We start from the raw sequence: 12,746 nt of genomic DNA, 5'->3' as shown, positions 1-12,746 counted from the left end.
TCAGGTGTTACAAGAAACTAAGAATAAGGTACCTTTGAGAAAAATCTTTGATGAGAATTGAGGACTCTGACACTTTGAACCCTAAACCACAGAAAATTCACAAGTTGATTTGAAAGTGATTCCCCTTCAAGAGAATGTGTTTAATTTCAGGTTTCAATGCTTAATACAATTTGTTATAGAAACAATTTACACTTACAGTCTCAGAAACATGACATAAATGAATGGTGGCTGCTTTTGATCATTTATAATGATATCAGTGTTCATAACTGGCAAGTGATCAAAAGCTTTTATGCAAACGTGATCAGCCAGGAGTGAATAGAAGAAATTCTAACATACCAACATAAAAACTTTGATAATCATTTTTATTCATACATAACATATTACCAATGAAAATAACCAATTTTTGAAAATGTAATATAATTGGATAGATAAAAAAATCTAATCACCAAGGGGCAGGAGAAAATAGATGTAAAATTGAAGAAAATGTGCAAGCCTATGGAGCCAGTAGCTCCTTCTTCTGGCAGAATGGTTAAAGATGAAGAAAGAGGAATGAAAGAAAAGGACTGATGAGGTTCAGGAGATTTCAGGAAGGATCAGGGAAGACTTACCAAACAGGATGAGAAGGAAAGACTGATTACTAACAAATCATCATGCAAGAGTTAATAAAAGTAATCTCTGTCTTGCTTACTATCCTCTCTTTCACTTTTAAGCTCTCAGGTTTTCAGACTCCATTCGGTGCAGTTCCCAGCATCAGTCTTTCCTTCTCATCCTGTCTGGCAAGTCTTTCCTGACCTAGGGTTCTGAGTGACTTGTCAGTCCTTATTCTCAATCCCTCTTCCTGCCTCTTCAGCCCTTCTGCCAGGCACATTTCCTTAACTTTCATGTGTTTTCTCCTGGCACCACCTGCTCAGAAGATTTTTTGTTTTGTTTTTGTCTGTCCAGTTATATTATATTATTAGTAATACCAGCAAAAAAGGTTATTGAGGGTTTTATGCTGGTGTGCTAGGTAATATTTATTTTGTAATTTCTTGCTGATTACTTTTATGTCAAAGATTTGAACCACTTACCGACAGTGAACACCCAGATCCGAAGTTGATCATTACACAGGGTGATAACAGCTGCCCTTACCAGTGTCATTTTATGCAACCAGCACTATTTCTTTACCAGGAATGATATCCAAACAGGTGACAGCTACATAATCAATTTAAGTTCCCTCTCTGAGGTTTGGGAGACTGTTAGCAGATGGAGTGATACTGTAAAAAATACACATGAGGATTGGCCGTGAGTTACACAGTATTTTTGGACCAAGATACACCTTACTTCTGCTATACTTATCCATCTGTATCCAATCTTTCTTGGTGTAATTTGCTGTGGTGTCATACAGATTTTGGATGTTTCTGTAAGTTTATTCTGTTTTAGTGCTTGCTCTTTCGTAAATGGTCCAGAAACTTTGTTTTGTGAACTATGTTTCACCATCAGAAATGACTAAATTAACAGCAGATATCAAAATGGGAAGTGTGGAAATAACAACTTTCCAGTATGTAACACAATGAAAATTACATTACTTGATGCATTAGTGTGATAAATTAGTCAGATAAAAATTTGTATAATAGATCTAAGATGTCGTCATATACATTAGCAGTTAGTCTCCAACATTTTGACAATGTGCTACACATCTCCAGAGTGAACTGGCAAACAGTGTTGCTCTGTCATGTGGGGTTGCATAAAATGACCTCAGTACACAGTGACATATTTCAATATCTGTCATTTTGATGTGAGTGCAACAACATGGAGGAGGAACTACAGTGTGATCTTTCTCAGTGAAGCAGTTTGGAGAAAAGCATTTAGTATTCTATGGAGAGTCTGGACAGATGGCTTCAATCTGTTTACAGATTAAAACTTTTTAGGATTTTCTGTCTCATTGATAGAAAGAATTCTACTTTCGAATTTGTTGAACACTTCATCCATGATTCTTCTTACACTAATTTTGGCTTCATTCTGTTTTTGTTTGTCTGTGAGACTTTTGGTACACTTAACTTTGCAGTGAAACTCTCTGTTATAACCTTTAATCACCAATAATTGCGTGGATATTCAAACACACTCACTTAGAAACAATAGCTGGTTACATGATAACAACTCAGTATCTCTTATTCAACTGCCATGCCGTGACATGCGGCCGGCGCCGTTCGTAGCTAGGTGGCGCTCCCGCGCTTAGCCGAGTTGCGGAGCGCCTCTATCGCCGTTTGTGCGTACTGTCATGGTGGCACCGTTAAATGTCATGGCACTGTCACAACACTCTCTTTGCTTTAGTAGGAGCTTTCTAACATAGCTGTCAAGCAACAGCAGCTCTTTCCCCATCTGCCACAACTTTGTTTGCCACTCCTGCTGCATGGAAATATTTTCTCACCTTTCTTGATATTACTATTTACAGCCATATTCAATGAGGCCTTATAAACACAGATTCCCTGTTCTAGGCAAAGTGAGTTGACAAGTTTGGGATTGTTGGTGACTAGGAGATCTAATATGTTGCCGCCAAGAGTCAATCGCCTGATTAGCCGCTCAAGATGATTTTTGGGTAAGGCATTTAGAACAATTTCATATGATTCCCTGTCCCTACTACCTGCCTTAATCTCTTGAGTCTCCCAGTCTATATCTGGTAACTTGAAATATCCACCAAATACTATAAACTGACCCAGGAATTTACATCAGCTGTTCTCAAAGTGTCCACTCAAATGTTCCTAAAGCAGGTGAGTCTGTAAAAGTAATCAATAACCATGTCTGATCCACCTTTAACACTTATCTCCACCCAAATTATTTTGAATTCAGAATCTGTACCAACCTGAATAGTTATTATAATTTTTTTTTTACATATATAAACACTCCTCTCCCACTGGTGTTCAACCTGTGTTTGCAATATACGTTCCAATTGAAATTTAAAATTTTGTTGCTATTGACATTTGGTTTCTGCCAGCTTTCCATCACTAGTACTATGTGGGTATTGTAAGATGAGTTCTGGGACCTATCAATAGATGGTCCTGCAGTTAAATAACACTACATTAATGTTTTCTTTGTTCAATGTACCACAACAAATGTTACTATCTTTAATAAATGTGGATATATTATTCCCCATCTGAAATCAGATTTTATCTAATTGGTCCTGTGGAGGGCTTTCATTAGCCTAAAAAAAGGTCACATGCATGCTCCATATACTCTGCAACCCTGTAGTAGCTGTTTCGGTAGTGCCCATCTGATCTATTAATGGGAGGGAGGGGGCTCTTCAGTTCTTATAGTTACAGTGTTCTGAAACCATAATGGTTGAAATAATGTTGTTGGTACCTCACCAGGTAGAGAGATTTTTTTTTTTAAAAAGAGTCACTTCCAATTGTATTTAACAAAAACTATGTAGCAGTAAAAGTGATTCCAAAATGTATCAAAGTGAACATGAAGAGCAACACTACAGCTGCACAGCCTACAAAGGACAATAATGTGAAATTTGTGCAATGAATCCTCACTGCCAGCTGCTGAAGTGCACAGGCCCAAAACTATTACATTGAAGTGTCATTCATTCAGAAATTGTGGCAAGCTGCAGATGTATCTTCACTGATATAGAAACAAACTGAGAGCAGAGAAAACTACATAGAATGCTGCCGAATCTGCAATGTAAAGGTTGGTTTCATCCCCTTTGATTTATGTAGCAGCTTACTATAATTAAACTTTCCCTATTTAACACATTATAACATGGAAACTAATTACCGTATGAGTACCAAACTTTGTGACATTAATGCACAGAGTAAGAGGTGCACAATTTCCAGGCATCACAGTGCCACTATCCAGTTCCAACTGTGGTCACCACGTGCCGTGATCAGTCATCGTGATTCATAGTCGCACACACCTGACCAATAGCAGTCAGGACAAAAGGAGCAGGGCATTATTGGTGAAGCTACATTACGAAAACAACAGTAATGCTGCAGCTGCACTCAAAGAATATTGCCACCTGAAAGTATTACAGAAGGGTCCTCTTTCTCCACCTGCTGTGTGGAGCATGAAGTAGTAGTTCAGATCAGCTGGAAAATTGGGTGTCGCTCCGGGAAGAGGCCAATGACTGGTTGCACCACAGCTGGTTGATGAAATCGTTGCTGCTATGGCAGGCAATGCCGAACGCAATTCATGATCATCGGGCAGTGCGCATGCTGTGTCATTACAGTTGAACACACAAGATCCATATTGTACAGCATCTTGCACCACAGGATGCCCAACAATGTGTTGACTTCGCTTTTCACTTTCTCACGTGGATTGAAGTTGACGAGGGCTGGCCCTGCACCATCCTATGGACAGACAAAGCTCATTTTTCTCTGATGGGTGAGGTGAACACATAGAATTGTTGAGTGTGGAAATCTTCACTTCCAGTCACGCTGCATGAAGTTGCTCTGTATGGTGAGCATGTTATTGTATGGTGTGGCTTCATGGCTATGTTCATCATTGGCCCATTCCTCTTTGAACAGGTTGGCACTGAATGACCAAAACTGTGCAGTGGGATTGGCCAGCATTACTATGAAATGCTTCACCAGCATGTCATATCCAGCCTACAGGAGATAGACGTGTTGAACTCAACAATTTTCGTGCAAGATGGTGTGCCACTGCACATCACTCGTGAAGTTCATCTGCTTCGCTTTTACTTAGTTGGAAACAATTTCATTATCAGCTGATCATTTCCAAATGCTTAGCCAGGATTAACACCTGATCCCACTCCCCATGATTTCTGGTTGTGGGACTACTTGAAGGACAGGGTTTACCAGGGAACATTCACACATGTGCTAATCTGAAGCGTAGCATATCAAGAGACCCGCTGGAGGTTTGAGTCCTCCATCTGGAATGTGTGTGTGTGTGTGTGTGTGTGTGTGTGTGTGTGTGTGTGTTTGTTCTTAGCATAAGTTAGTTTAAGTAGTGTGTAAGTCTAGGGACCAATGACTTCAGCAGTTTGGTCCCTTAGGAATTCACCCATACACATATCAAGAGAGGTAGCCAGCATGCCTATGGATATGTTTCGTTCTACTGTACAGAATACAATCCTGCATTTTCAGATTCTTCTGGACACTGATGAGTGCTATAGTGAGCCCCTTTTGTAGCAGTAATGGTAATGATATGTAATGGTATGATGTACTGCAGGAGCCCATTAAAAGTATTTCAGTTGAATTGGTTCTGCATTATTTCTCTTCCCCATGTCCTTGACATTAATGCTACCGAGTTAGGTACTTGTACAGTAATTATTTGCCATGTTATAATGTGTTAAAAAGGGAAAGTTTAATTATAACCACCCAGTAGTATCAGTGCATTGAATTCATTTTGTGTTCATCCCTAGTGTCAGGGTACGCTACGGTTCTTGTAGTAAACAGGAAATTTAGATTAAAGTACCAGTCTGACCAAGATTATCAATTGTCTTGAAGTAATCATTCATATTCTGTAGACAGGTTTCATCTGTGCTTCTTGTAATGTGTGTTTCACCTGTACTTAACTAGTTTTCTTTACTTCAGGTGGAAGCTGAACCACACACATCTCCTAAGCAAGAGATTGAGTACATATCTGTTAAAGAGGAGACTCTGGTAAGTATTAAAATTCATCTGTCTTTACATTCAAATATATTCTGAGCAAGCTCTGTGCACAGCATGAGGAAGAGTGCTTCATATGGCTGTTAAATATTCCTTTACATCTACTTGTCTATCCATTCTCTGCAAACCACTGAGAAGTGCATGGAGGAGGGTATTTCTTATTCGATTCAAATGTGGAGAGCAGAAGGCATGATTGCATAAATGCCTCTGTGCATTGTTTAATTAATCTAACCTTGTCTCTCCATTTTCTGTGGAAGTGATGCATAGAGGGTGGTTGTATACCCCTAGATTCATCTCTTAAAGTTGGTTCTTGATACTTTATAAGCAGGCTTTTGTGTGGTAGTTTGTGTCTATTTCCAAACACCTTCCAGTTTAGTTTCTTCAGCACTTCCAAAGGTGCAGAAAACCCACTGAACATCCTTCCTGTCTTTTTTTTTAATATGTTTTCAATATCCCCTGTTAGTCTTATTTGGTACAGGTCCCAACACTTTAGCAGTATTCTGTGGTGAGATGCACGAGTGTTTAGTGAGCTGTCTCCTTTGTAGACTGATTTCATTTCCATACTATCTTGCCAGTATGCTTTTATATCCCTACAAAATGTTACACCCAAGTATTTCTTCTATGAGTTGACCCATTCCAGCTGTGACATGATGAAACTTTAGTCATTGGATAATAAATATTTTCCTTTTGTGAAGTGAAGTGCAAAATTTTATGTTTCTGAATATTTAGAGGTACAGCCCTTTGAAATCTTGGAAAGATGAGACTGAATATTTTTCAGCTTTTTTTCAGACAGTACTTCATTATAAATATCTGTGTCATCTGTAAAAAACCCCGAGGTTACTATTAATATTGTTTGCAAGGTCATTATTATACAACATGAAAAGCAAGTGTCCGAACACAAGTCCCTGGGGCATGCCTGAAGTTACTTGTAAATTTTTCAGTGACTCTCCATCCTAGATAACATGCTACATTCTTTTTACAGAGTAATCCTCAATCCAGTCACAAATATTGTCTGATGTCCCATTTGACCATACTTTCAATAAGTAGTATGGTTGTGGTAATGAGTCGAATACTGTTCAGAAGTTGAGAAATACTGTACCTCATAGACTTGTTGGATGGTTCTAACATGCCTTACACAGGATGGCATGGATCCTACTGACACCATATGACTTTGAATGCTGCACATGCACAATAGCTTGTAATGGGAAGCAGAGAAATGATGAAAGATAAACCAGAGAAACCTATTTCACATGCCAGTAGCAATGAAGTGCAAAACATCCTGTTACTTCAGGTCACTGTTGTTACGAAACTTAGTCTGTGACAGAAGTGCAAATTTTTGGGGAGGGGGGGGGGGGGGGGAATGGAGGGGTGACAGTCTGCAAGAGCAATCTGCATGCCTAAAAACTTGAACAGCTTTGTCCTTGACCCTTGGCATGCCAGCAGTCTCACATTTTAGGAGTCAATTGAAGTAATTAGTAATTCATGCTGAGTGCTTATGGAGATCAGCAGATTGCAGATTGCTCTGAAACTTAACCCCAGAGACAAGGAAGCATGAATTCCTTTCTGCACTGCCACTGTCAATTTCCCACGTGAAAACCCTGATATATTGAATAATTAGTTAGTGTACAACAATGCTTCAGGAAAATGCTGGGATGATTCCTTTGAAAGGTCATCATGCCCTTTCTTCCCCACCCTTCCCTAAGCCTACAGGACCAGTGGCCTTGCCGTTTGATCCCATCCCCTGAATGAACCAACCAACCTCATTGTCCAACAAAGCCCTTTCAAGCTGTGGCGACAAACAAAACGTGTGGTACTGGTCTCCACTGGACCCCAAGGAGGTGCATGAAAAGCTGTTGCATTCTTTCAAAAAATATGGGATTCTGGATACGGATCGTAATATATGTAATAAACAGTTCCCAAGTTATCTATATACACATATATTTTACCATAAAGGCTAAATACACATGAACTTTGCATGAAGTACAAAGGCAGATTGAATGAAACATGGCGGCTCGTCAGAGCAGTTAATGTGGCCTGGAGCTTAAAGTGGCAGCAACGAGAGTTTTTCGCGCACACTGGCCATGCACCCTTTGTGGTTTCACCATAAAACACTGGTGAAACCTGTTGGCAGTCGCACTGTCGTAGTACAACATTGCTGGGTGAAGAGGCAATTTTGGGTGGACTTGTACCCATGTGGTCACGAAACTGGGCCGCCGATCTGGTGGTTTGCTCTGGTGAACTGGATGAAAAAATGTCTGTTACTAATTTGTGTTGAAGGTGAGACTTGCATAGCTTGGTAATAGTTGGCTGCATGTGCGTTTTGCACAAATGGCGGCATTGCACATGGCACTACTGTAACCGACGTCGAGGTGCATAGAGGATCAAAGCACATGTACGAATTTCGGTCCCTTTGAACTTCGTGTGAGTGATCAATCGCAACACTATTTAGTAGATTGTCCACTTCACATTTCACTTATTGCTGTGCATAATCTGGTGAAACAAAGCCTGAGTCCATTGTCTGAGGTAACTGCGTAACACTCGGTCGTTGTGGAGTTGCTAAAGTAGATGTTATCCTCATTGAAGATCGTAGATCATTGTCCGTTAACTGCGAAATAACCGACGGCAGAGGGCTGTGTTGGCCTGGTTGTAAGAGCTGGGCCTCCAAATCTTCGTAAAGAACGTTCAGTGATGTAGCCATGGCATCGGATGTGAAACATGTTGATTGTATATGAACGGCACGGAAGTCGTGGAAGACGTAGACCTTTTTGTCCGGGGTCACCAATATGCGATTCTGGATATGGATCATAATATACGTAATAAACAGTTCCCAAGTTTTCTATGTACACATATATTTTACCATAAAGACTGATACACATGAACACTGCATGAAGTTCAGAGGCAGACTGAATGAAACATGGCAGCTCGTCAGAGCAGTTAATGTTCCAAAGATTGTAATTTGTGTGGTCTATGTGACGTCTCAACACCACATGACAATTGGTGTGGATCCAATGTTTCTGAGATATAGATCCATATTCTTTTTAAAATGAAGTTAGAGGAACAATGACTGTCCATTCACAATATTATATCACTATGTTGGAAAACTCTGCTCAACCTTGCGTACGACAACTGGGCATTGACCTCTGAAGGCCTTCTATAGGAAGATGGTGGAACAGCCCACACCTTGCGAAACAGCATATTTATTGTTTTTGCAATGTTTGGTAGAGTCATCTCTCATGTTTGAGAAATCACTTGGCTGCCTGAGTCACCTGTTTTTACTGTCCAAATTTTTTTCCTATTTAGATTCTTGAGAGGCACTGTTCCGGAGATATATGGGAAAACTCTCCTGTTAATGTAATACCTGTTGTGATTTATTTAGCCCACCCATAAAGAACACCATAGCAGCTAAGTATCGTCATTGTACCTTAACTAACATGAATGTAAATTGCTGTCTTGATGAAGATCACAGACGGCAATTTATTTGAAATATATTGTAAGGAGTGCCAGAGGTGATAAAATGAAACTGAGATGTTACAGTGCCTCCAGTGTAGGGTGAAATTATACCGATAGTGACACAAAGGCATTAATGGCATTAGCTGGCAGTGGACATTGATTCAAGTCAATGGGGAAAGTTGAAAATTCGTGCCTGATGGGGATTTCAACCTGGGTCTGCTGCTTGCTAGACAGATGCACTGACCACTGTGCCATGTATATATGGTGATCATTGCAACTGCATGGACTACCCTCAGAGTATGCCTCCTTTCAGACTCAGATTCTTAACTTATCCACACACTATGTATGTAGTGCTCCTTGCCCATCATCCTTATTACTTGCAGCACCATGCAGCCAGTATGGTCACAGGTTCAAATCCTGCCTCGGGCATGGATGTGTGTGATGTCCTTAGGTTAGTTAGGTTTAAGTAGTTCTAAGTTCAAGGGCACTGATGACCTCAGATGTTAAGTCCCATAGTGCTCAGAGCCATTTGAACCAACTTGCGGCACCCGTCAGTGAAATGCTCTGGGTAATTTGTGGATAAGCTGAGAATCTGGGTCTGATGGGAAGAATGCTAGCACAGTCCATGCAGTTGCAATGACCACTATATCTAGATGGCACAGCGGTCAGTGCATCAGCAGCAGCAGACCCGGTGAGGCACAAATTTTCAACTTTCCCCATTGATTTAAATCAGTGCCCACTGGCAGCTAATGTCATTAATCCCTTTGTGTCTTGATTCATAGTGGCTGCAGGATCAAAATCATGTCTGTTCCTTTGGACATGTCTGAAAGAATGGGCACGACATATATAGTGATAGTATTGATTTGACTCACATTCATGTAAAAGTTTCATTAGTTAACATTATTCATTTTGCTCTGCAGATATAGTTAACTGCTAAGCTGAAATGACACATTTCATCAAGTAATAGAAATTATGCTTTTTGTTTGTAAACTGCATGACTTACTGTTAACAATTTCAAAGTTTTTAACTCAACAATAATCATTTTTTGGTATCTTTGATCAAAGACTTCAAGATTTTGAAATATTGTTATGCAGTAATTGTCTTTGAGTAAACTTATACACATTTATAATATTGGTGTAACACTGAATTCACAAGTTGTGAAGTTTTCAGAATTGTACATAAAATAAGATACACATTACACAAGTATACATAAAGATAATACACATATATATGTATATTTTCCCTAGAGCATATGTTTATTTGGAAAGACATTCAATTATAATTTTGTTCAGTTTTGTTGTTGGAAGTTTAGTTGTGCATAGTTATTTACATTTTCTTTTATCATTATGATTTGAAGTTTGCTTCACAAAATTCTCAGTCTTTGTTTCCTTTTTTACAGAAGGTTTACAATATTGATTCATGGTTTCTTGATGATGCTATGTATTTGAGTGCTCAGTTAACTTTCATGTGGTGAGACAGAATCTTCTTCGGCTTGGCATTAGCATGATAGTTGTGGGGAAATCCTCTCCAGAAACCCCCAATGGTGCAAAATCTGGCATTGAGGTATCATCAGGGTACATGGTGGTTGGTATAGTTTGATGTGAGATAGGCAGCATAACTCTGCAACAGCAACACAGAGTGGTAAGTGGCATTGTCGGCAGGACAGTGCCTTTGCTTTACCAGATGTGGCTCATTGTTTCATACATGTAACACATTGTGCAAGAAATCACTAGTATTTCAATCATAAAAGAATCTGTTGGTGTTAGGAAGTTCTACTGGACACACAGTCACTGGTCTACCATAGTTACACAGAAAACATAAGCAGAAGAGGTGGCAGCACAAATAAAGAATATTAATTGTACAAAAACTTGATTAGTTGAAAGATATGCAAGTCATACTGCTAATGTCAGTAGATGGTGGGTAAGTTTGTGACAGTGTATCTTTGGATCATTACAACTGGATCTGTAGCATGCACCTGGAACATTAATATTAATGGAGGTTTGACTGCCACCAAGAATACAGACAGTTGAGAGCATTGGGATGTGAGTCAACAGTTCACCTCTCACAGTCATTTCATACCTAATGTCAAGAATGACTGGATAAACACGCTGTATCCAATTCGCAGAACTAGCCAATCCACTGCACTTCTACACACATTGTTAAAGTTTAACCATACGTGTGGGACATAGTCATGCATATAAGCTACATGGCTCATGATTTAACACATCACATTTGAAAAGGTTCACAATTTCATAGCCAAGAGTGTACTTCCAGAGAATTTTCAATCCACAAACCTCAAATGGCGAACCATGTTGTCCAATAAGATAAACTTTATACAGCTTACACTGGCAGTACAATTAGTGTATGCACATCCACGTGATGAGAGATGCAATAAGTACTTGTGAAGGCAAACATCACAACCCTGACACACGTTTGTCAATAGAAACATTCCAGCCCTAATGCAAACATAGTGAGTTGCACACTTACATAACAAAGCTTGAACAGAGCAAATCAAACTGAACCAAATTGTAGCTCGTTCTCAGTGAACAGGCAGACCCTCAGTAACTGTCTTGTTACATGTGCACAAGTTGAATTCAGACAGTCAGGACTTTTGTAGTGGCTGTGCTGTCGGTCCTTCACAGACAAACTCTGCACTGAGTTTATTCTTGAAAATTGGAGAAGAAATACAGAGCACTGTGACATCCAATTGGGACAAGATAGCATACCATTTCCAAATAGACAACAGCTGCAGTTGACCAGTGTTGAACACAAATAAGAATAAGGAATAAAGAAACTATCTTCATCTCCCTCTCCTTCCCCTGTACCCTACCTGTGCAGCAGGGTGCAGAATTTCAATTCTGAAGACAGTAGCAAGTCATACAACTTTGGTCACCACAATCTGTTAATCTAAATAAGAAGAAATACATCTTGTCTGTCTCTCTTTATGGTGTTTGTTTGATAGACAAACTGGTCAAACAATATATTTGTACATAACACCATATTAAATTTTGTAATAGAGGACTATGGTTCAACATAACTATTTAAAACATAAATACATACCAGTATCATAGTCTAATGGTCTAGCACTTAGTGTTGGTGTAACATTGTGTTTCTACAGAGAAGTATCACATAAGAATGGCATAGCAAATCTTGGGCCAGACTCAGACAGGGAAGGTTCATTTACAGATATCATCAATAAATCCTCCAGTGTGTGTCTGTCTTCAGCCAAATCGTGTTTGCAGTTTTTAGTCTGTTGTAATAGCTGAAACCTCTCTTATGTGAAGTTGTGCTCACTAGTAGAACAGCATAACATGTGAGAGCATGAAGCAGGCTGTGGAATCTTGTGGAAAAATTTCACTGTAAATCTTCTGAAGTGTCTGACTCAATGTCAGAGTGGAAACAAAAGTTTGTACTCTGCCCACTCTACTAAAATAAAATCGACTTTCTCATCAAAGACAGTGGGATTCAAATACATAAACAGCTATTTTATTTCTTCATTTCCAATTGAAGAATTTTACCTTGGTGAGGCATTTTACCTTTGTGAGGCCAGCCCAAGGTGTCATAAACATGCAGAGTGGTATTAACATCTGATGACAGACCCTTTGCCATGCACCTCACAGTGCTTTGTAGAGTATAGATGTAGATACTGATGTAGATGTAGATTGTTGCAACTTTTCTGTGATATACACC

The 12,746-nt window shown here is 39.4% G+C and overlaps 1 protein-coding gene across 10 annotated transcripts in view; it reads left to right on the top strand.

Annotated features, from left to right (window-relative positions):
* Positions 1-12,746, top strand: part of LOC124717006 (zinc finger protein 239-like) — a 303,476-nt gene that overhangs the window by 47,290 nt on the left and 243,440 nt on the right. For all 10 annotated transcript variants that reach the window (XR_007005695.1, XM_047243641.1, XM_047243637.1 and 7 more), the window contains one exon: positions 5,532-5,600. Coding sequence is in view for 8 of the 10 variants with exons in the window: in XM_047243641.1 (XP_047099597.1) it covers positions 5,532-5,600 (69 nt within the window). In the remaining 2 variants the exon portion in view is untranslated. Of the gene's footprint in view, positions 1-5,531; positions 5,601-12,746 lie in introns of those variants that run through there.

Source organism: Schistocerca piceifrons, chromosome 9 (assembly GCF_021461385.2).
Source record: "Schistocerca piceifrons isolate TAMUIC-IGC-003096 chromosome 9, iqSchPice1.1, whole genome shotgun sequence".
NCBI classification, from domain to species: Eukaryota; Metazoa; Arthropoda; class Insecta; order Orthoptera; family Acrididae; genus Schistocerca; species Schistocerca piceifrons.
Note: the sequence above shows the minus strand (reverse complement) of the source record. Positions and strands in the feature narration are given on the sequence as shown.